Source organism: Salvelinus sp. IW2-2015, unplaced genomic scaffold (assembly GCF_002910315.2).
Source record: "Salvelinus sp. IW2-2015 unplaced genomic scaffold, ASM291031v2 Un_scaffold211, whole genome shotgun sequence".
Lineage (NCBI taxonomy): Eukaryota > Metazoa > Chordata > Actinopteri > Salmoniformes > Salmonidae > Salvelinus > Salvelinus sp. IW2-2015.
Window position 1 is genome coordinate 375,931 of NW_019942525.1, and position 21,672 is coordinate 397,602.

The window sequence follows — 21,672 nt, forward strand, 5'->3', positions numbered from 1 at the left end:
TTTTAAGTACACTGTACGCATTTGCAAACCATACAATATGTTACGAGTTGCAAAACGTATGATATGTTATGAATTCTAGCTAGGTGGCTAACATTACACAACCAATTCACAACCTTTGGGTTGCTAGACATTCGCGTTATACGCCCCCCCCCCATTCCACCCGACCAACCACCGTAACCATCTCTCACGTAACCATACCAAACGTAACATATCCTACTTTTTTGAGTGTCCCAGATTTACATTTACTAGGTCTAGTCTGAGACCAGGTTGAATATTCCAACAGACAGGCACACAAACATGCATTGTCATTCCAAAGGGTAGGTTTTAACAGAACAAATTAAATGTAACCATACATTATAAGTCATATATCATAAATTATACTACTTAGGCCTATAAAGCATTTGCAAAGTCAACAGCTATTGTTTCAATTCAACAAATACAAATACATGTAGGCATAGGGTTTCAGCTTTGGTTGATTTCAAATGTAATCTTTAAGTGAATCATTAATATGTTGGATTCACATCTCCATCTCAACCAAAAATCAAAGTTAAAGATTAGGACTAAATCAAATCAAACTTTTAAATGTAAAGTTTGATTTAGTCCTATTCTTTAACACTGAGACTTGGTTTAGATGGAGATGTGAATCCAACATATCAATGATTAATTTGTAGACAAACTGCAGTTTAAGTCAGTGGCACAGAAGATACATCTCCTTCAAATTTTGATATGTGGTGTGTTGAAACCAAACACAATTCAAGTATACTTTTTAATAAAGTAATGTTAAGGCTAGCTTACAAACGAATGTTACAGTATTTATTCAACCTTAAAATATGGCCATGAATGTGTTACTCATTTTGAGGTTTGCCTATTGTAACTACAGTACCTTCAGAAAGTATTCATACCCTTTGACTTATTACACATTTATTACGTGTTACAGCCTGAATACAAAATAGATGTTTGTTTTACCTATCTATTAGATATTTCTGTATTTCATTTTCAATAAATTAGCAAAAATGTCTAAAAGCATGTTGTTTTCACTTCGTCGTTATAGGACGAAGTGAAAACAACATGTTTTTAGACATTTTTGCAATTTATTGAAATGAAATACAGAAATATCAATTTACATAAGTATTCACACCCCTGAGTCAATACTTTGTAGAAGTACCTTTGGCGGTTATTACGGCTTTGAGTCATCTTGGGTATGTCTGTATCCGTTTTGCACATCTGGATTTGGGGATTTTCTCCCTTTCTTCCTCATGCTCTGTTAAATTTGCTGTTCCCCATCTATCTTCAAGTTGAATATTTGGAAGTGCAGTGATGGCACATTTAGATGACAACTGTTTGTCTATTGGAATGTTATGCTTTTAGATGGTTTAAAGCTTAGTGATAACACATTGGGAATTCAACAAAGGTTGAAATGTCATTGATCAACGTCTCAACGTGGTGTGCCCAGTGAGGACACATGAACAATCTGTAAGTGAGCTAAGTTTTCCTCTGTGTGGTTAGGGTAGAACAGTGTGTGCTGTTGATTGATCAACACTTGGCTCTGCTGGGTAGGAAGGGAGAGTCCTAAAGGTGTGACGGTTCTCTTCTCTGGCCCTGGCTGTGTGGTATCAGGTGAAGCCTGTGTCCTGAAAATGTGTCTATCTATTTTAAAGTTCCATGTTGCTGGGCCATCCAGGCTGTTCCATCCAGCACTGTGTATTCTGTGTGAAGTGAAGAGACTCATCAGCGAGCAAGGCTGCATGGTATTATTAATCAGGCAGACAGGCAGAGGAGGCCCAGACTGAGACTGAGGAGCAGGCCTGAGCATGCCTTCCTGCAGCCTCCAGTCCTTAAATGGATCTAATGAGTCACTGAGCTGAGTTCCACCTGAAGACCGATCACCTGCACCCTGCCCATACTGGTTAGTGGTTAGATTAGGGAGTAACTGGTCACCTCTGTGCTAGGTTACATTTTTATATCAGCAGAGTGGTAGTGTAAAGTCATACATGGAAAACTAGTCTTGGGGATGTGTGTCTTTATAGAAAATTAGCATGTTTTTAATTAGCCTGAGGATATTGTGGGGAAACCTCAAAGTCATGAAATATTCCAACCTGGTCTCAGAGCATTTCGTATTATTATGTTTTGTTTGTATGGTATGTATTCATTTGTGGATGTCCTTCATCCATTTCGTATGATATGTTATGAATTACAATTCATATTATGTTACCATTTTTTTTTTAAGTACACTGTACGCATTTGCAAACCATACAATATGTTACGAGTTGCAAAACGTATGATATGTTATGAATTCTAGCTAGGTGGCTAACATTACACAACCAATTCACAACCTTTGGGTTGCTAGACATTCGCGTTATACGCCCCCCCCCATTCACCCCGACCAACCACCGTAACCATCTCTCACGTAACCATACCAAACGTAACATATCCTACTTTTTTGAGTGTCCCAGATTTACATTTACTAGGTCTAGTCTGAGACCAGGTTGAATATTCCAACAGACAGGCACACAAACATGCATGTCATTCCAAAGGGTAGGTTTAACAGAACAAATTAAATGTAACCATACATTATAAGTCATATATCATAAATTATACTACTTAGGCCTATAAAGCATTTGCAAAGTCAACAGCTATTGTTTCAATTCAACAAATACAAATACATTTAGGCATAGGGTTTCAAGCTTTGGTTGATTTCAAATGTAATCTTTAAGTGAATCATTAATATGTTGGATTCACATCTCCATCTCAACCAAAAATCAAAGTTAAAGATTAGGACTAAATCAAATCAAACTTTAAATGTAAAGTTTGATTTAGTCCTATTCTTTAACACTGAGACTTGGTTTAGATGGAGATGTGAATCCAACATATCAATGATTAATTTGTAGACAAACTGCAGTTTAAGTCAGTGGCACAGAAGATACATCTCCTTCAAATGTTGATATGTGGTTGTGTTGACAACCAAACACAATTCAGTATTACTTTTTAATAAAGTAATGTTAAGGCTAGCTTACAAACGAATGTTACAGTATTTATTCAACCTTAAAATATGGCCATGAATGTGTTACTCATTTTGAGGTTTGCCTATTGTAACTACAGTACCTTCAGAAAGTATTCATACCCTTTGACTTATTACACATTTATTACGTGTTACAGCCTGAATACAAAATAGATGTTTTGTTTTACCTATCTATTAGATATTTCTGTATTTCATTTTCAATAAATTAGCAAAAATGTCTAAAAGCATGTTGTTTTCACTTCGTCGTTATAGGACGAAGTGAAAACAACATGTTTTTAGACATTTTTGCTAATTTATTGAAAATGAAATACAGAAATATCTAATTTACATAAGTATTCACACCCCTGAGTCAATACTTTGTAGAAGTACCTTTGCGGGTTATTACGGCTTTGAGTCATCTTGGGTATGTCTGTATCCGTTTTGCACATCTGGATTTGGGGATTTTCTCCCTTTCTTCCTCATGCTCTGTTAAATTTGCTGTTCCCCATCTATCTTCAAGTTTGAATATTTTGGAAGTGCAGTGATGGCACATTTAGATGACAACTGTTTGTCCATTGGAATTTTATGCTTTAGATGGTTTAAAGCTTAGTGATAACACATTGGGAATTCAACAAAGGTTGAAATGTCATTGATCAACGTCCAACGTGGTGTGCCCAGTGAGGACACATGAACAATCTGTAAGTAGCTAAGTTTTCCTCTGTGTGGTTAGGGTAGAACAGTGTGTGCTGTTGATTGATCAACACTTGGCTCTGCTGGGTAGGAAGGGAGAGTCCTAAAGGTGTGACGGTTCTCTTCTCCTGGCCCTGGGCTGTGTGGTATCAGGTGAAGCCTGTGTCCTGAAAATGTGTTCTATCTATTTTAAGTCATGTTGCTGGGCCATCCAGGCTGTTCCATCAGCACTGTGTATTCGTGTGGAAGTGAAGAGACTCATCAGCGAAGCAAGGGTGCATGGTATCTTTTTTTTTTTTTTATTAATCAGGCAGACAGGCAGAGGAGGCCCAGACTGGACTTGGAGGAGCGAGCGCCTGAGCGGATGCTTCCTCTGCCAGCCTCCAGTCCTTAAAATGGATCAATGAGTCACTAGCTGAGTTCCACCTGAAGCGCATCACCTGCAACCCCTGCCCATACTGGTACGTGGTGTAGTTAGGGAGTAAGCTGGTCACTCTGTGCAGGATTACATTTTTTATATCAGCAGAGTGGTAGTGTAATCATACATTGGAAAACTAGTCTTGCGGGATGGTGTTCTTTTTATAGGAAAATAGCATGTTTAATTAGCCTGAGGAATTGTGGGGAAAACCTCAAAGTTCATCGAAATATTCCAACCTGGTCTCAGAGCATTTTCGTATTATTATGTTTTGCTTTTGTATGGAATCTAGTGTTATTCTTCATTTGTGTGTACATGTCCTTCAATCATTTCGTGTATAAGAGTATGTAATGATATTAACAATGCACTAGCTTATACGTTAACTTCATTTATTTTTTTAAGTAACACTGACGACTTATTTGAAACCATTCAAGGCCAACTATGAACGAGGTCTCAACTATGTTCAGATGTTGCAAATGGTATGCATATGATGAATTCGTAAGGCTTAGAGTGTGGCTAACAGTTACACTACCAATCTCACAACTCTTTGTGTGAGATTCGCGTATGTAGCTTTCCCTCGATTTCATCTCAGAAACGCACCGTAACGCCTCTCACCATATACCGCAATCCACAGTAATACATCTTCTGAATCTACCAAAGTAACTGATTACCTTTTTTGAGTTGTCCCAGACCATTATATCATGTACTAGAGTCTAGTGAGACACAGGTTGAATTATATACCAACAAGACAGCTAACAACAACATAGCATGTCATTTCCTAAGAGGTAGGTTATAACAGAACAAAATTAAGATGTAACCAACAATTACAAGTTATAATCATTAAATTACGAAATAATTACTACTTAAGGCCTTATAAAAGCATTTGACGGAAAAGTCAAACAAGCTTATTTCAAATTCAACAATAACAAATATACATGTAGCCATAGGTGTCTCAAGCTTATGGTTGATTTCAAACTGTAATCTTAATAAGATGAAATCATATAATAATGTTGGATTCACTATCTCCATCTCAACCAACAAATTCACAAGTTAAGATTATGGACTAAATACAATCAAAACTTTAAATGTTTAAAGCTTTTGATTAGTCCTATCTCTTAACACTGAGACTTGGTTACGATGGAAGTGTGAATACCACATAATCAATGATTAATTTGTAGACAAACTGCAAGTTTAAGTCAGTGCGCACAGAAGATAACATCTTCCTTCAATGTGTTGATATGTAGGTTGTGTTGACAACCAACACAATCAATATATACTTTTTAATAAGTAATTAAGGCTAAGCTACAACACGAATGTTACCAATATATATTCAACCTTAAAATATTGGCCATGGAATGTTTACTATTATTCGAGGTTTGCCTATTAACTACAGTTGACCTTCAGATAAGTACATTTACCTATGACGTTAAATCACATCATATAATTACGTGTTACAGCCTGAATACAAATATAGATGTTTTGTTTTACCTATCTATTAATATTTCTGTATTTCATTTTCAATAATTAGCACAAAAGTCAAAAGCATGTGTTTCACTTCGCGTATATAGGACGAGTGAAAACAACATGTTTTTAGACATATTTGCTATCTTATTGAAAAAATGAAATACAGAAATATCTAATTATATAACATAATATTCACACCCTGATCAATACTTTGTAGAAGTTACCTTTGGCCGTTATTACGCGCTCTGAGTCATCTTGGGTATGTCTGCTATCCGTTTTCGCAACATCTGGATTGGGATTTTCTCCCTTTCTTCCTCATGCTCTGTTAAAATTCTGCTGTTCCCATAACTTTATCTTCAGTGAATAATTTGGAATGCAGTGATGGCACATTAGATGACAACTGATGTCTATTTGGAATGTAATGCTTTAGATGGTTTAAGCTTATGTGATAAACACATTGGAACAACCCAAAGGATTAATGTCATTTTGAATACAACGTTCTTCAACGTGGTGTGCCCAGTAGGACCACATGAAGACAATCTGTAAGTTGAGACTCATAAGTTTTCCTCTCGTGTGGTTAGGGTCAAACAGTGTGTGCTGTTGATGACAACACTTGGCTTCGGGTAGGAGAGATCTAAAGGTGTGACGGTTCTCTTCTCTGGCCCTGGGCTGTGTGGTATCAGGTGAAGCCTGTGTCCTGAAAATGTGTCTATCTATTTTAAAGTTCCATGTTGCTGGGCCATCCAGGCTGTTTCTATTAAGCCTCTTTCCTAGAATGTATTATGAGTGGCTTTTTGTTTGACGAACATTGAAAAGGGGTAATATGGGATGTTCTGCATTGCCCTTAGTAGTAACTTTCCATTGACTGCGGTGATTAAGTAGCCTAACCCCCAGCTAAGGGGCTAAATGTGAGGTTTTTACTGTGTTTACTGAGTTTAGGTTCTACCCACTGGGCACACACTGGTTGAATCAATGTTGTTTCCACGTCATTAAAAAAATATATATTATTTTTTAATTTGACCCCCTTTTCTCCCAAATTTTGTAGTATCCAATTGTTAGTAGTTACTATCTTGTCTCATCGCCACAACTCCCGTACGGGCTCGGGAGAGACGAAGGTCGAAAGCCATGCGTTCTCCGAAACACAACCCAACCAAGCCGCACTGCTTCTTAACACAGTGCGCATCCAACCCGTAAGCCAGCCGCACCAATGTGTCGGAGGAAACACCGTGCACCTGGCGACCTGGTTAGCGTGCACTGTGCCCGGCCCGCCACAGGAGTCGCTAGTGTGCGATGAGACAAGGATATCCCTACCGGTCAAACCCTCCCTAACCCGGACGACGCCAGGCCAATTGTGCGTCACCCCATGGACCTCCCAGTCGCGGCCGGCTGCGACAGAGCCTGGGCTCGAACCCAGTCTCTGGTGGCACAGCTAGCGCTGCAATGCAGTACCCTAGACCACTGCGCCACCCGGGAGGCCCCAATGTGGAATAGACGTTGAATTGACTTCTGTCCGGAGTGGGTAGCCACTATCTTCCATTAACTAGAACCCTGAGACGTCCTGTTCAGAAACTGTGTGCAGCTAGCTACTGTTTAATGTTACTGCTTAATGCCAGAGAAGAGCCTAGGGACAGGACAGACAGACTTCCTCACCATGTGAAAAGGACAAACATTTTGTCCTATTTTCTCGGTCATCCTGGGCTCTGTCACTGAATCACAGAAAAATAGGAACCAAGTAGTGAGACAGACTGATTTCGCTTCTGACAGCATAATAACTGCCATACCAGCTGAATCTATTTTAAAAAATGTTTGCTGCTCGAACCCTATTTGCAAAATTAATTGAAATTGTAGAAACTATGAAATGCTAGCTAGAGCTATAAACGTCTTACAGCAAGAGTGTTCATTGACCCTAGTTGCATAGCTTCCCAGTGAGGTCTTAGTCGAGGGAGATGCAGGCCCAGGGTAATTGCGTGTGAGGGGATTGTTTCATGGCGTGGGGTGAGGTAGGTCTGGCTGCTGGGTTGACTGGGTTCACCATCCACAGTCTGGGAGCACAACGGAGAGAGAGGTTAGGAAGTGAACAGAGGAGACCTAGACCAGCTCTGCCCGGGCTGTCTGTCAGTGACTGTACTGTCGGGGCCTCCGGCACTAGCAGGATGTCACCTGGAAAAGAGGATCGTCCTGATATTACATTTTCAATTTGATATTCTTCCCTTCGTCTGAAGCGTAAATGCTTTTAAATCGAGAAAGCCCAAAGATGAAAACAGGACAGCAATTTCCTGTTGTCTTTTGTGAGATTTTTCTTCCTTTTTGTTCACGTCCATGTATTACATAATGTAGGCTAAAGTGGTATGACGTCTCAGCAAATATGAGAAGACCGACTCTTAGAACATCCATAGAATGTTGAGGGATTTGTTGAATTGGGACCCGAATACAGACCTTTAAATGTGGCTTTAACCTGTTTATGACTGCACCCATAGCGTGAAAAACCCAGCAGCATTGCAGTTCTTGACACACTCAAATCAGTGAGCCTGGCACCTACTACCATAACCCAGTCAAAGGCACTTAAATATTTTGTCTTGCCCATTCACCATCTGAATGTCACAAATACACAATCCATGTCTCAAGGCTAAAACATCCTCCTTTAACCTGTCTCCTCCCTTTCATTTACACTGATTTGAAGTGGATTTAACAAGTGACATCAATAAGGGATCATAGCTTTCAGCTGGTCAGTCTGTCATGGAAAGAGCAGGTGTTCCTAATGTTTTGTACACTCAGTGTAGGCTATTACTAAATAAGAAAATATGAACAGACTATGTAATGTAGCTTGTAAGTGGAGAACGTTCCGACCTGCTTTTAGATTATAATAAGCCTACTCGGGTTACCTTCTGTGACTCTGCAAACTCTGTTCAATCGTTAATTTCGCAGAGAGGTAGATTCAATTCAGTAAGCACACAGATATAGCTTTATTACAAGCTGAATGATTAGCCTATTATATCATGCCACGCCACTACTAGTCACCAGGCTAGACAGAGTCTTTGGTTCTGTCACATTCACTGAGTCAATGTCCTGGCCTTGTGTTTCCATCCCTAGGAGTGGCTCTAGCATCGAGTCTGTTCACTAGCCTGTTACCAGCTCTGTTTGTGCAGTCTCACCAGCTCCTATGGTCCTTGAGTTGACAAGATGGCACAAACAGGATTTGTTGGGTGTACTATATACATTCACTTGTGGTGCCTTGTCTTATTTATCATGTTGATATTATAGACACCTACTGATTTTGGACTGTGATGGATTGTACAAATAGATCACGCTTGTGATGACAATCTGGAATAATAGAATTAGCCTAGCAGGCAGCCTTGGGAGAAAAGGGATTCCTCAAAGGGAAAATAAGAGGAGAATAAACTGTGAACCCTGACCCATGCTCTTCCCCTGGATGGAATGGGGGGGAAAGAACTCCGAGACCGTTTAAGGGCTCAGCACTTTCACTTGTGGGAAGTTTTGTTTCCCCTGTCACATTCCCCAGACTGGTTTATTTCTGTGGGGAAACTAGTAGCAGAAATGATCCCCTCTTGTCTGTGAGTTGTGGTGCTAGTCAGTGTGACTGGGAGTTACCCCTAGCAGTGGCCCAGTCGGTCTTGCTCCAAACATTTGTTATTCACTTGGTAATTATACTTCTAGGGCACTGGCTGGGCACTGGCTGACTCTTGCACAATTGCCCTGTGTGTGTGTGTGTGTGTGTGTGTGTTCTTTTACTGTTGCTTGTCTTTCCTCTCCCCATCTCATGTTTGCTTATTTCCTATGATAAGAATAAAGGCCAGAAACAATGTTTATTCAGCTCCATGCTGTGTTTATTTAGACTATTTCAAGGAGGGTTCCTAGAGTGAGTGTTGTTAATGGCCATGGCATGGTGGTAGAATAGACTAATGCCTGCTGGGACCCAAATACAGATGAGACAAGCAGAACAGCCATGGGTCTCTAGGTCGGATGCAGCCGGTGGCACTGGTGTTGTTAATCTCCTCTATTAGACTGGCTTCTGTTAGTCCCTGTAGTAGTTTACCTGCTCACTAAACAAGAGGAATAAGCACATTCTTGGCAGAAAACCGAGAGTGTATTCTGTTTTGAAATATATTTGATCTAGATGGTATTCTGGCCAGGTAATGTCATAAAGGACTGATAACATAGGCCTTTTTTGTAATGAAGAACTGTAAAGGTTATTTGTATCTATCTGTTAGGAGGACATTGTCTGTAGAGCTTCCTCTTTCCTCAGTCTCTTCCTACTCCTCTGTCCTACCAACCACTGCTCTTCAATACTGGTCTGGGAGGTGCTACATGTTTAGATCAAGCCTGTGGAAAAACCTGTGTATAGCCAAAAAGCATTGTAGTTTACTGTACTATATAGTGAGTATATAAAACATTAGGAACACATGCTCGTTCCATGATGTAGAATGACCAGGTGAATCCAGGTGAAAGCTATGATCCCTTATTGATGTCACTTGTTTAATCCACTTCAATTAGTGTTGATGAAGGGAAGGAGACCGGTTATTAATGAAGGTTTTTAAGCCTTGAGACAATTGAGACATGGATTGCGTATGTGTGCCATTCAGAGGGTGAATTGAAGTAACTTTGAGCGGGGTATGGTGGTAGGTGCCAGGCRGACCGGTTTGCGTCAAGAACTGCAATGCTGCTACGGTTTTCACGCTCAACAGTTTCCCATTTGTATCAAGAATGGTCCACAACCCTAAGGACATCCAGCCAACTTCAAATCGAATCAAATCAAACTTTATTTGTCACATGTGCCGAATACAACAAGTGTAGACCTTACCGTGAAATGCTTACTTACAAGCCCTTAACCAAAAGTGCAGTTCAAGAAGAGTTATGAAAATATTTACCAAATAAACTCAAGTAAAATATAATGAAAAGTAACACAATAAAATAACAATAACGAGGATATATATACAGGGGGTACCGGTACCGAGTCGATGTGTGGGGGGTACAGGTTAGTCGAGGTAATTTGTACATGTAGGTAGGGGTGAAGTGACTATGCATAGATAATAAACAGTGAGTAGCAGCAGTGTACAAAACAAATGGAGGGGGGGGGTCAATGTAAATAGTCCGGTGGCCMTTTGATTAATTGTTCAGCGGTCTTATAGCTTGAGGGTAGAAGCTGTTAAGGAGCCTTTTAGTTCTAGACTTGCTGTGTGGTAGCAGAGAAAACAGTCTATGACTTGGGTGACTGGAGTCTCTGACAATGTTTTGGGCTTTCCTCTGACACCGCCTATTATCTAGGTCCTGTATGGCAGAAAGCTTCGCCCCAGTGATGTACTGGGCTGTACACACTACCCTCTAGCACCTTACGGTCAGATGCCGAGCAGTTACCATACCAGGCGCTGATGCAACCAGGCAGGATGCTCTTGATGGTGCAGCTGTAGAACTTTTTGAGGATCTGTGGACCCATGCCAAATCTCTTCAGTCTCCTGAGGGGGAAGAAATGTTGTCGTGCCCTCTTCACAACTGTCTTGGTGTGTTTGGACCATGATAGTTTGTTGGTGATGTGGACACCAAGGAACTTGAAACTCTCGACCTGCTCCACTACAGCCCCGTTGATGTTAATGGGGGCCTGTTTGGCCCTCCTTTTCCTGTAGTCCACGATCAGCTCATTTGTCTCGCTCACATTGAGGGAGAGGTTGTTGTTCTGGCACCACACTGCCAGGTCTCTGACCTCCACCCTATAGGCCGTCTCATCGTTGTCGGTGATCAGGCCTACCACTGTTGTGTCGTCAGCAAACTTAATTATGGTGTTGGAGTCGTGTTTGGCCACGCAGTCGTGGGTGAACAAGGAGTACAGTAAGGGACTAAGTACACCCCCCTGAGTGGCCCCAGTGTTGAGGATCAGCGTGGCAGACGTAAGTACACCCCCCCTGAGTGGCCCCAGTGTTGAGGATCAGCGTGGCAGACGTGTTGTTGCCTACCCTTACCACCTGGGGGCGCCCCGTCAAGAAGTCCAGGATCCAGTTGCAGATGGAGGGGTTTAGTCCCAGGGTTCTTAGTTTAGTGATGAGCTTCGTGGGCACTATAGTATTGAATGCTGAGCTGTAGTCAATGAACAGCATTCTCACATAGGTGTTCCTTTTGTCCAGGTAGGAAAGGCCAGTGTGGAGTGCGATTGAGATTGTGGCATCTGTGGATCTGCGGCGCCGGTATGTGAATTGGAGTGGGTATCTGGGAGGATGCTGTTGATGTGAACCATGACCAGCCTTTCAATGCACTTCGTGGCTACCGACCTGAGTGCTACGGGGCGGTAATCATTTAGGCAGGTTGTCTTCGCTTCCTTGGGCACAGGGACTATGGTGGTCTGCTTGAAACAAGCGGCAACTCAATATTAAGATGTTCCTAATGTTTGGTATACTCAGGGACTCATTCAGACATTTAGTTCACTCATCCTCCTCATACTTTAGGACTGTCATGTGTAGATAAGCATGGCTTAGGATTAGTCAAAGTTTAGACCTGAGTTCATGCATTTGTTTAGTTCATTGATCTGAGGAGTCACACCTAAAGGTTACTACAAGCTTCACTCTGTCAATCTATGTGGGTGAAGTGGGATTTTTGAAGTATGGGACACCTTTTGGTAACATGATATCCTCGCCGGTCCCACTCTCATTCCCAATGGGGGGATGGCAAAGTGTGTGTGTGTCATTTCATTTTGTGAAAGCAAGGAAGAGTGGCCTTCCCTTTCTAGTAGTAGTAACTAGCTAGCTTTAGCCTGGCTAGCTAGCCTTTTAGCTTCCCACATCTCCATGTGAAATAATCAGATTTATAATAAAAATATATGCCTTGGCAAATATTCTTATACTTGCCGGTGTAACCTAAAACATTATCTCAGTTCATGCTGCTTGTGTATTCATTCCCATATCAGCTAAAAATAGAATCTGGTCATGTTTTGGTCAGGCAGAAAAAAGCACATGGCTAGCTAGTTGGCTACATCAGGTTCTACTATTTCACAATAGTCTGTAAATACTAGTTATTACTTCTAAACAAAATACCTTTTTGGATGGATTCTTGTTGTTTGGTTTACTGTTTGAACATTCGTTGAGATTATATTTGGTTAGCAATGCAAAATGGTCTACCTTGATGAAAAGCTTATAGATCAGATTAAGGAACAAAGCGACAACACTGCCCCCACAGCTGCGGAAGGAATGATACAGGGTGTCGCAATTTTAAGGTCGTAAAAAAGTATGTTGAATGCCAGAGCGGAGCCGCACATTTGTGACGAAAAACGACATTGCAACACTCCGAATCCTGCATCCGCGTAGAGCTTGTACTGTAGTAAACTCAAATCTCTTAACCCAGAAACTATCTGATATATGTGTACATATAAGCATATAAGCATATAAGCTTAACCTATAGGACGCGAGCTTTTACTTACTCATGTCTTTTCTTGTTGACAAGAATTGTTCATAGTAATTCTTAAAACCTGTTTTAAATAGTTTTTAGCGTGGCGCAACATTTCCCATGTAACAACAGTCTGTATTATAGATTTAGGTAATTTAATAGGATCTCTATGGTCTGTGTGAACTGTGAAGTGTTGCTGTTATTGTCTCTGAGCTGTAATGTAGAACAGTATGTGCTTTAAGCCTAACTCTCCTATCTCTCTGTGTGTCTCTCTGTCCTGCAGCGTGGGTGGGCTCCCTCTCCATGGGGATGATCTTCTTCTGTTCTCCCATTGTCAGTGTCTTCACAGACCTGCTTGGCTGCAGGGTGACAGCTGTGGGTGGAGCCGCCGTGGGCCTGGTGGGATTGCTGGCCAGCTCTTTTGTCACGTCAGTACTTCTATAGCTACCCTCTTTCATCAACCATTCTTATGTGTTGTGTTGAAATGTTGTCGGGTGTGTTGGGGACTTCTTTATACTAAAGTCCTCCTTACACGTGTGTGTGTGTGTGTGTGATAACAAGATAAAGGGCCTACTGCAGTTAAGGGTTGGTCTCCCGTCATCCCTTTCTAATCATCTGATGTGATGGTACACTACCAAACTCAACCATTTAATCTATGTTAATACATACAACAGTACCTTGACAGTGTGGAAATACATTGCACAATAGTTTCTGTTGACACTTCCATCACCTAATATAGCATTAAATATTGCTTATAAGCTAACAATGTTCTACACCTGACCAGTGTAATAATACTGTCAGCTCAGTCAGTATCTTGATGCCCTTCAAATAACACTTAGAAAACCCTCTGGGATGTCCTACAGATGTAGGATCTTAATTTGATCACCCTGTTGCAGAAATAACTTTTAGGACATTTAAAACTTGTGGTGTATTTGAGGTTTAAAAAGGCTTCTTAAGTTTCCGCTTTGAAATCTGACTAGTTTTCTCCTTATGAAAAATGTATCAACCTCTACAAAAATGTAAATTTCATTATAATACACATAATTAATATTTCCTGTTATTGCTGCAGGATTATTTTCCTGCTGTAGCAAACTGGCTCAAATTAAGATCCTACTTCTGCATATCCAGACTCATGATAGTCTAAAATGAGTGAACAAAGATCACCAGGGTACAGTAGAAGCAGTGGTATAAAGTACTTAAGTGAAAATACTTTAAAGTACTACTACTACGTCGTTTTTTGGGGTATCTGTACTTTACTATTTATATTTTTTACAACTTTTACTTCACTACATTCCTAAAGAAAAKAATGCTCTTTTTACTCCATACATTTTCCTTGACACCCCAAAAAACTCATTACATTTTGAATGCTTAGCAGGACAAGAAAATGGTCCAATTCACGCACTTATCAAGAGAACATCCCTGGCTGACTCACTAAACACAAATGCTTTGTTTGTTAATGATGTGCCCATGGCTATCCGTAAAATAAATAAAAAGCTGGAATAGTGCCATTTAGGTTTTTTTAATATAAGGAATTTGAAATAATTTATACTTTTACTTTTGATACTTCAGTATATTTAAAACCAAATACTTTTGAACTTTTACTCAAGTAGTATTTTACTTGGTGACTTTCACTTTTACTTAAGTCATTTTCTATTAAGGTATATTTAATTTTTTACTGAAGTATGACAATTGCATACTTTTCCACCACTGAGTAGAAGTACTGGGAAAGGATCATTTAAAGGTGAGGCCATAAATTAATAAGCTGTGTTTTATCTGGTGTCAGCCCTGTAGTGGTGTGAGAAGTGAGTAAACATTAGAGCTCTTGTCTTGATGACTGTAGCACTCTGAGAGACGTGCCATTAGCTCTAACCTGGCTTGGCCTGGCCTAGAAGCAGCTCCAGCTCACCCCTGACCTCCCTCGCTCATCTATTTATCCAGAATTAGCTTTGTGCTAACGGTAACCCTCCTACAGTCCGGCCTGCAGTTGGCTCACAGAGGACTGGGAGGTTAACAAACACACAGGGCTGACATTACTCAGTCAACATGGTACACACACCCTGGGAGTGAGGCTGTAACTGATACCCTCCAGGTTTTGGAAGTTGAACCAAGCAAGGAAGTCTAGTTTGTTTTCCAAACTAGACTCAAATGAGTCAGACATGAGAACTTGTTTAGCTAGCTCCTCTATGGAGTCAAGTTCCTCAAACTTGTTTTTCTATGTGTGAACTTTAAGCAGCTGTAAACATAAACTTGACCTCGCATCCTGTCTGGTCTCTCCTCTCTGACCCCACAGGTCCCTGGGTCCCATGTACTTTACTTATGGCATCGTGTTCGCCACGGGCTGCTCCTTCGCCTACCAGCCCAGTCTGGTGATCCTGGGACACTACTTCAAGAAGCGCCTGGGCCTTGTCAACGGCATCGTGACGGCCGGCAGCTCTGCGTTCACCGTCACCCTGCCCTTCCTCCTGTCCGGCCTGCTGGAGAAGGTGGGCCTGCAGCACACCATGAGGATCCTCAGCATCCTCATGTTCATCCTCATGCTGGCTGGGTTAACCTATACTCCCCTGCTGCCCAAGCCTGTCAACAGCAATAAGCCAGGCAGCCGCTGCCCGCCCATGAGCAAGGTGTTCAACGTCAGCATCTGGAAGTCTCTGGGCTACCGGATCTGGGTCTTCGGCATCCCTGCAGCCCTCTACGGATACTTTGTGCCTTACGTTCACCTGGTGAGTGGTTTTGTTTTTCATGGGGGAATCTTTGATGTGTACTGTGTGAATGTGTTGGTTTGTGTATTTGTGTTTCATTACTCAGGTCTCTGTGTTAAAGGTTACTGACATGTAGAAACACATCATAGAGATGTGGCAGTGTGGAACATGTGGGGTTGATTTCACAGGAGGTTGGTGACACCTTCATTGGGGAGGACAGGCCTGTGGTAATGGCTGGAGCGGAATTAGTGTAATGGTATCAAACATGGTTTATATGTGTTTGATGCCATTCCATTTGCTCCGTTCCAGACATTATTACGAGCCGTCCTCCCCTCAGCAGCCTCTCCAGCGGACACGGTCCATCATATTCTTAATATCTCCCTTCATGATGTGTTTTGGACATTGGCTCTGGGTAACTCAGTTGTCAGTGTTAATAGTTCTTCACAAACACAGATASAAAACACATTAGTATCAAGTGTTATTAGTGTGAAAGGTGATGAGATGGGCATACACCTCGACTATGAAGTGCTTCATGCCTGTGACATGCTGGCTGGGCTAAATACAGTATGGCTGTGTGTGTGAACTTGAGTTACTGTGTGGTCTCATTGACCTGTATGACCATTGTTTTTAAGTACTGACCTTTTGGCTGTTCTAGAAATATTATTCTCAGTTCAACTGAGTATTGTTTCACATTTAATCATAAGCATCTATTTTTCTTTTCATTGAATATCAACATTTGAAATGCTGTTAAGCTGCTATGATTTAGGCTTATCAAGTTTAGACACACATCAATTGATGATTTTCTGTCAGCTTATTTCAGATTGTTTTCTCTTTAAATGGGAGTACAAAGATATAAAATACAAGCACTGCTTACATATCATACTGGACTGTTAATCTGTGGTGCCTTTCACATTCTTAGATAACTGCTGAAGTCTGAATAGTAGCACATCAGCCTATATTATACTGTACATAGCATATATTATACTGTACATAGCATATATTATACTGTACATAGCATATGTCAAAGAGCATGAGACTCCCCAGAACTCAGGGATTCCAGACACAAGATAACTCAATCTAAATATACATTTTTCACTCCATTCCTAACAGTTTCTAAATGTGCTACAAGTTGTTTGGATGTGTACCAGTTGCAGTATTTTATAGCAATGCCTTACAGTGCTGCTGCTCCAGTTTCAACTGTTCTGCCTGCGGCTATGGAACCCTGACCTGTTCACCGGACGTGCTACCTGTCCCAGACCTGCTTTTTTCAACTCTCTAGAGACCGCAGGAGCGGTAGAGATACTCTTAATGATCGGCTATGAAAAGCCAACTGACATTTACTCCTGAGGTGCTGACTTGTTGCACCCTCGACAACTACTGTGATTATTATTATTTTTATGAACATTTGAACATCTTGGCTATGTTCTGTTATAATCTCCACCCGGCACAGCCAGAAGAGGACTGGCCACCCCTCATAGCCTGGTTCCTCTCTAGGTTTCTTCCTAGGTTTTGGCCTTTCTAGGGAGTTTTCCTAGCCACCGTGCTTCTACACCTGCATTGCTTGCTGTTTGGGGTTTTAGGCTGGGTTTCTGTACAGCACTTTGAGATCTCAGCTGATGTACGAAGGGCTTTATAAATAAGTTTGATTTGATTAGTTGTGTGGTCTGGAGAGTCAGGTTGGGAGGTTTGATCTGGGGGGAGTAAAGAGTCCAGCTTCAGACGAGGCAAAGTAACATAAACACAGGTCTTATTATTCCAGTATTGAGTACAATTTATAGGAAGAAAATATACAATATGGATGGAAAAATATGATTTAGGAAGAATGGAGGGGAGAAGTGTGGAGAGGAGGGGAGGGAAGGGTCGAGGGTTCAGTAGGCCACTGTTTACTTGGAGGAGTTTACTTTGTTTTTGGAGGGAGGTCACTTTCTCCTGGGGAAGGCCCTCCATGTTTTCCTAACACTTCTCCAGTGTCTGCTACACGTCTGGGACACCGCTGGGCCCTGTCAGTGTTCATCCCCAGCCCTATCCCCATTCCCATTCCCTCTGTCACCAGAACCATCAGGAAGAAAGGGGAACCCAGGGGTGAAAGGCTGGATTGTTCACCTTACCTTTCAGGAAGGAAAGCTCACCTTTGTGTGCAGGGAGTAACAGAGCCGCCCGTTAAGCCTAGTGGGATATGCTAGCTGTTCTGTTTTTCCTCCCTCTGCTCTGGTCAAAGTGCTGAGTCCCTTTTAGTGCCACAGTTTTGTTTGTTTGTGCATGCACGTTGTACTCGCAGGTACTATTCCCCCTTATCTGAAGCCAAGCCCGTCCCCATCAGCTCAAGATTGTGGGAGTCTAAAGTCCTGCAGAAGCTTTCCCTCACTCTATTCCAGGTATTTCACATATTGGAGGATTAGATAATGTCTTTCATGTACGACTGTGTTTGTAGAGGTCTGATCAAAGGGAAAGGCATTTCCAGGGACAAGTTTACACAAGTTTACTCTTGTTGCTGCATGTCCAATGTTGAATCTATTTGCCAGGGATGCCTCACAGAGCTGCCTGGATAATATTGGGGTGCAAAACAAAAGGGCAGGCAGCAGAAGATCCAGTCAGTGCATGGATTGTATTACAGTTTGACAATTGCTTCCACATGATTTCTGAAACTATGACTCCTTTTCTCTAGACTCTACACACAAAACCCCAAAACACACACACAACATGCAAAACGTCACACATCTCTTGCAAACCCAAACACTTAATTGAAAACATTTTTATAACTCTTCTCAAACTGGTGTTTTTGCATGAAAACTCTACACACAAACCATCAAACGATTAGCTCTTATACAAGCCAACTACACACGGATGTGACAAATGTAAAACACTACTATCTTGTGTCTTTTGCATGTTCAATGTGCAGTGGAGTCCACTGCAGTTTGTCATAGCACTCACACGTACATGTATGTGCACAAATATACAGTATGTATGCATATTCAGTATATGTTTACACTGTAATCAGACATGCAAGGGGGGGATAAAATGTATTTCTTTCTCAAAACATTGTATTTTCATCCAGATTTCAGGATGAACAGTAACAGACAAAACAAATACAGTAGAAGAGAAACAAATTGGCTCTCTTCCTCCTCCTTGTCCTCATCCCCCTCTTCCTCTCACTCKTCCTCTAACTCTCTCTCCAAAATTGGCCTCCATTGTTGTCCAAACCAAGAAAGCCAACCTATTTATAGTGCTCAAGCTCTGATTTCTAWRTGAAGAAATTGGCTATGTGTTTCCACACGTGAGCACTGGGTGTAGGTAATCGCTAAATGAGTGTGGCATTTGGAATGGCAGTGTTTTCCAAACAAAACGCAAGATCTGTTAGTTTTGAATGATGTGTCTAATGTAGAGAACTGTTTTGCAAAAAGTGTGTTTTACAATTGAAAACCGAGTGTAAAGCAGATAATGGGCTTGCAGTGTTGCAGACTTGGTCTGGAGATTAGGTATTGTGAAAAACTAAGGTACAGTGTCACAGGCAGTGCAGGTTAGCTTTCTCTCAGTGCTTCCTAATTACAGTAAGTTATGAAAAATGTTCATAAAATTAGAAGGTTTATTCAGCATTTCCATTGACGTTGGATTTGCACTACTGTGATAGTCACGCTCACTGGTGAGAGTTTTAACTCCCACCACTTTGACAACAAACAAACAAACATACAAACCCATTTAGGTTGTTTTAAATGAAGCAACCAGGTGCTGGGTGCTGGAGAGAGTCTGGCGTTGAAAGGGTTATAATAAAGCTCTTGGAGAGAATAAGGGGGAGTGTTGTTGTCTGGCTGAGCTGCAGATGGAATTAGTTTAGCAAGAACAGAGCCGATCTGTGGAGCTCTCAATAGCCATGTTTGTGTATATTGGTTTGAAAGAGTAGTTTGGGTGTGTGTGTGCAAAGCGGAGAGAGTGTCATTGATGATGGTTGTGTTTGTTTGCCTGTGCATGTGTCAGAGAGCGTGCGTCAGTGTGCAATGACGCTGTTGTGGTGTTTGTGTGCCTGTGCCTTGGTCGTGCCGTGTTGGAAATGGTGTGTGTGTGTGTGTGTGTGTGGATGGTGGGTATTTATTTAGGAAGGGTGTTCCATGTTCCCGACAGGTGCACCTGGCGGGTGGTAAGTCAGTAAGCAGTAGGTCAGCCCATGTGCCAGAATACTACGGAATATGTGATATCATACAGGGACACAATTAGAGGCTGCGTCCCAAAAGGTACGCTATTCCCTATATAGTGCACTACATTTGACCAGGACCCATAGGGCTCTTGTCAAAGTAGTGCAGTACACTACATGGCCAAAAGTATGTGGACACATGCTCTTCGAACATCTCATTCCAAAATCATGGGCATTAATATGGAGTTGGTCCCTCCTTTGCTGCTATWWCAGCCTCCACTCTTCTGGGAAGGCTTTCCACTAAATGTTGGAACATTGCTGTGGGGACTTGCTTCCATTCAGCCACAAGAGCATTAGTGAGGTTGGGCACAGATGTTGGGCGATTAGACCTGGCTCGCAGTCGGCATTCCAATTCATCCCAAAGGTGCTAGATGGGTGGATCTCACTTTGTGCACGGGTGCATTGTCATGCTGAAATAGGAAAGGGCCTTCCCAAAACTGTTGCCACAAAGTTGGAATCGTCTAGAACAGTGGTTCCCAAACTGTTTATGGTCCCGTACCCCTTCAAACATTCAACCTTCAGCTGCGTACCCCCTCTAGCACCAGGGTCAGCACACTCTCAAATGTTGTTTTTTTTGTCATCATTGTAAGCCGCCCACATATGATACATTTATTAAACCATAAGAATGAGTGTAGTTCACAACTTGACTTGTGGGAAACAAAGAGCTTATAAGGACCAGGCACAAGTATATATTAAAATTAATCAATAATTTGGCTCATTATTAACCATCTACATATAAAACCTATATTGTTATCGAAATTGTGAATAACTCACCTGAACAGGTTAATGAGAAGGGTGTGCTTGAAAGGGCGCATAACTCTGCAATGTCGGGTTGTATTGGAAAGTCTGTCTTAAATCATTTTCCATGCTAGTGAGGGACGAGAAGCCACTCTCACATACGTGGTTGCAAAGGGCATCAGTGTCTTAACAGCGCGATTTTCCAAGGCAGAAATCTGGCAGTGGCTTCTGATTTTAAATGACATTTTCACAGAACCGCTTGTTGCAATTTCGATGAGGCTCTCTTGTTCAGATATCGGTAAGTGGACTGGAGGCAGGGCATGAAAGGGATAACGAATCCAGTTGTTTGTGTCATCCGTTTCGGGAAAGTACCTGCGTAATTGCGCACCCAACTCACTCAGGTGCTTCGCTATATCACATTTGACATTATCCGTAAGATTGAGTTAATTTGCACACAAAAAAAATCATACAATGATAGAAAGACCTGTGTGTTGTCCTTGTTAATGCAGACAGAAAAGAGCTCCAACTTCTTAATCATAGCCTCAATTTTGTCCCGCACATTGAATATAGTTGGGAAGAGTCCCTGTAATCCTAGATTCAGATCATTCAGGGGAGAAAAAACATCACCCAGATGGGCCAATCGTGTGAGAAACTCGTCATCATGCAAGCGGTCAAACAAGTGAAAATTATGGTCAGTAAAAACTTTAAGCTCGTCTCTCAATTTAAAAAAAAACGTGCCAATAATTTGCCCCTTGATAACCAGCGCACTTCTGTATGTTGTAAAAGTTTTACATGGTCGCTGCCCATATTACTGCATAGTGCAGAAAATACACGAGAGTTCAGAGGTCTTGCTTTAACAAAGTTAACCATTTTCACTGTGGTGTCCAAAACGTCTTTCAAGCTGTCAGGCATTCCCTTGGCAGCAAGAGCCTCTCGGTGGATGCTGCAGTGTACCCAAGTGGTGTCGAGAGAAACTGCTTGCACGCGCGTTACCACTCTACTATGTCTCCCTGTCATGGCTTTTGCACCATCAGTACAGATACCAACATGAGCAGCAGCTACGTTTGGCTACATACGGACCGTTAGTGGAATTCCC

The 21,672-nt window shown here is 41.6% G+C and overlaps 1 protein-coding gene across 1 annotated transcript in view; it reads left to right on the forward strand.

Moving 5' to 3' along the window:
* LOC112068185 (monocarboxylate transporter 10) overlaps positions 1 to 21,672 on the forward strand; it is a 75,146-nt gene that overhangs the window by 37,058 nt on the left and 16,416 nt on the right. Inside the window, exons 2-3 of the mRNA XM_024135256.1 lie at positions 13,237 to 13,381; positions 15,244 to 15,673. Coding sequence (XP_023991024.1) covers positions 13,237 to 13,381; positions 15,244 to 15,673 — 575 coding nt within the window. The remainder of the gene's footprint in view (positions 1 to 13,236; positions 13,382 to 15,243; positions 15,674 to 21,672) is intronic.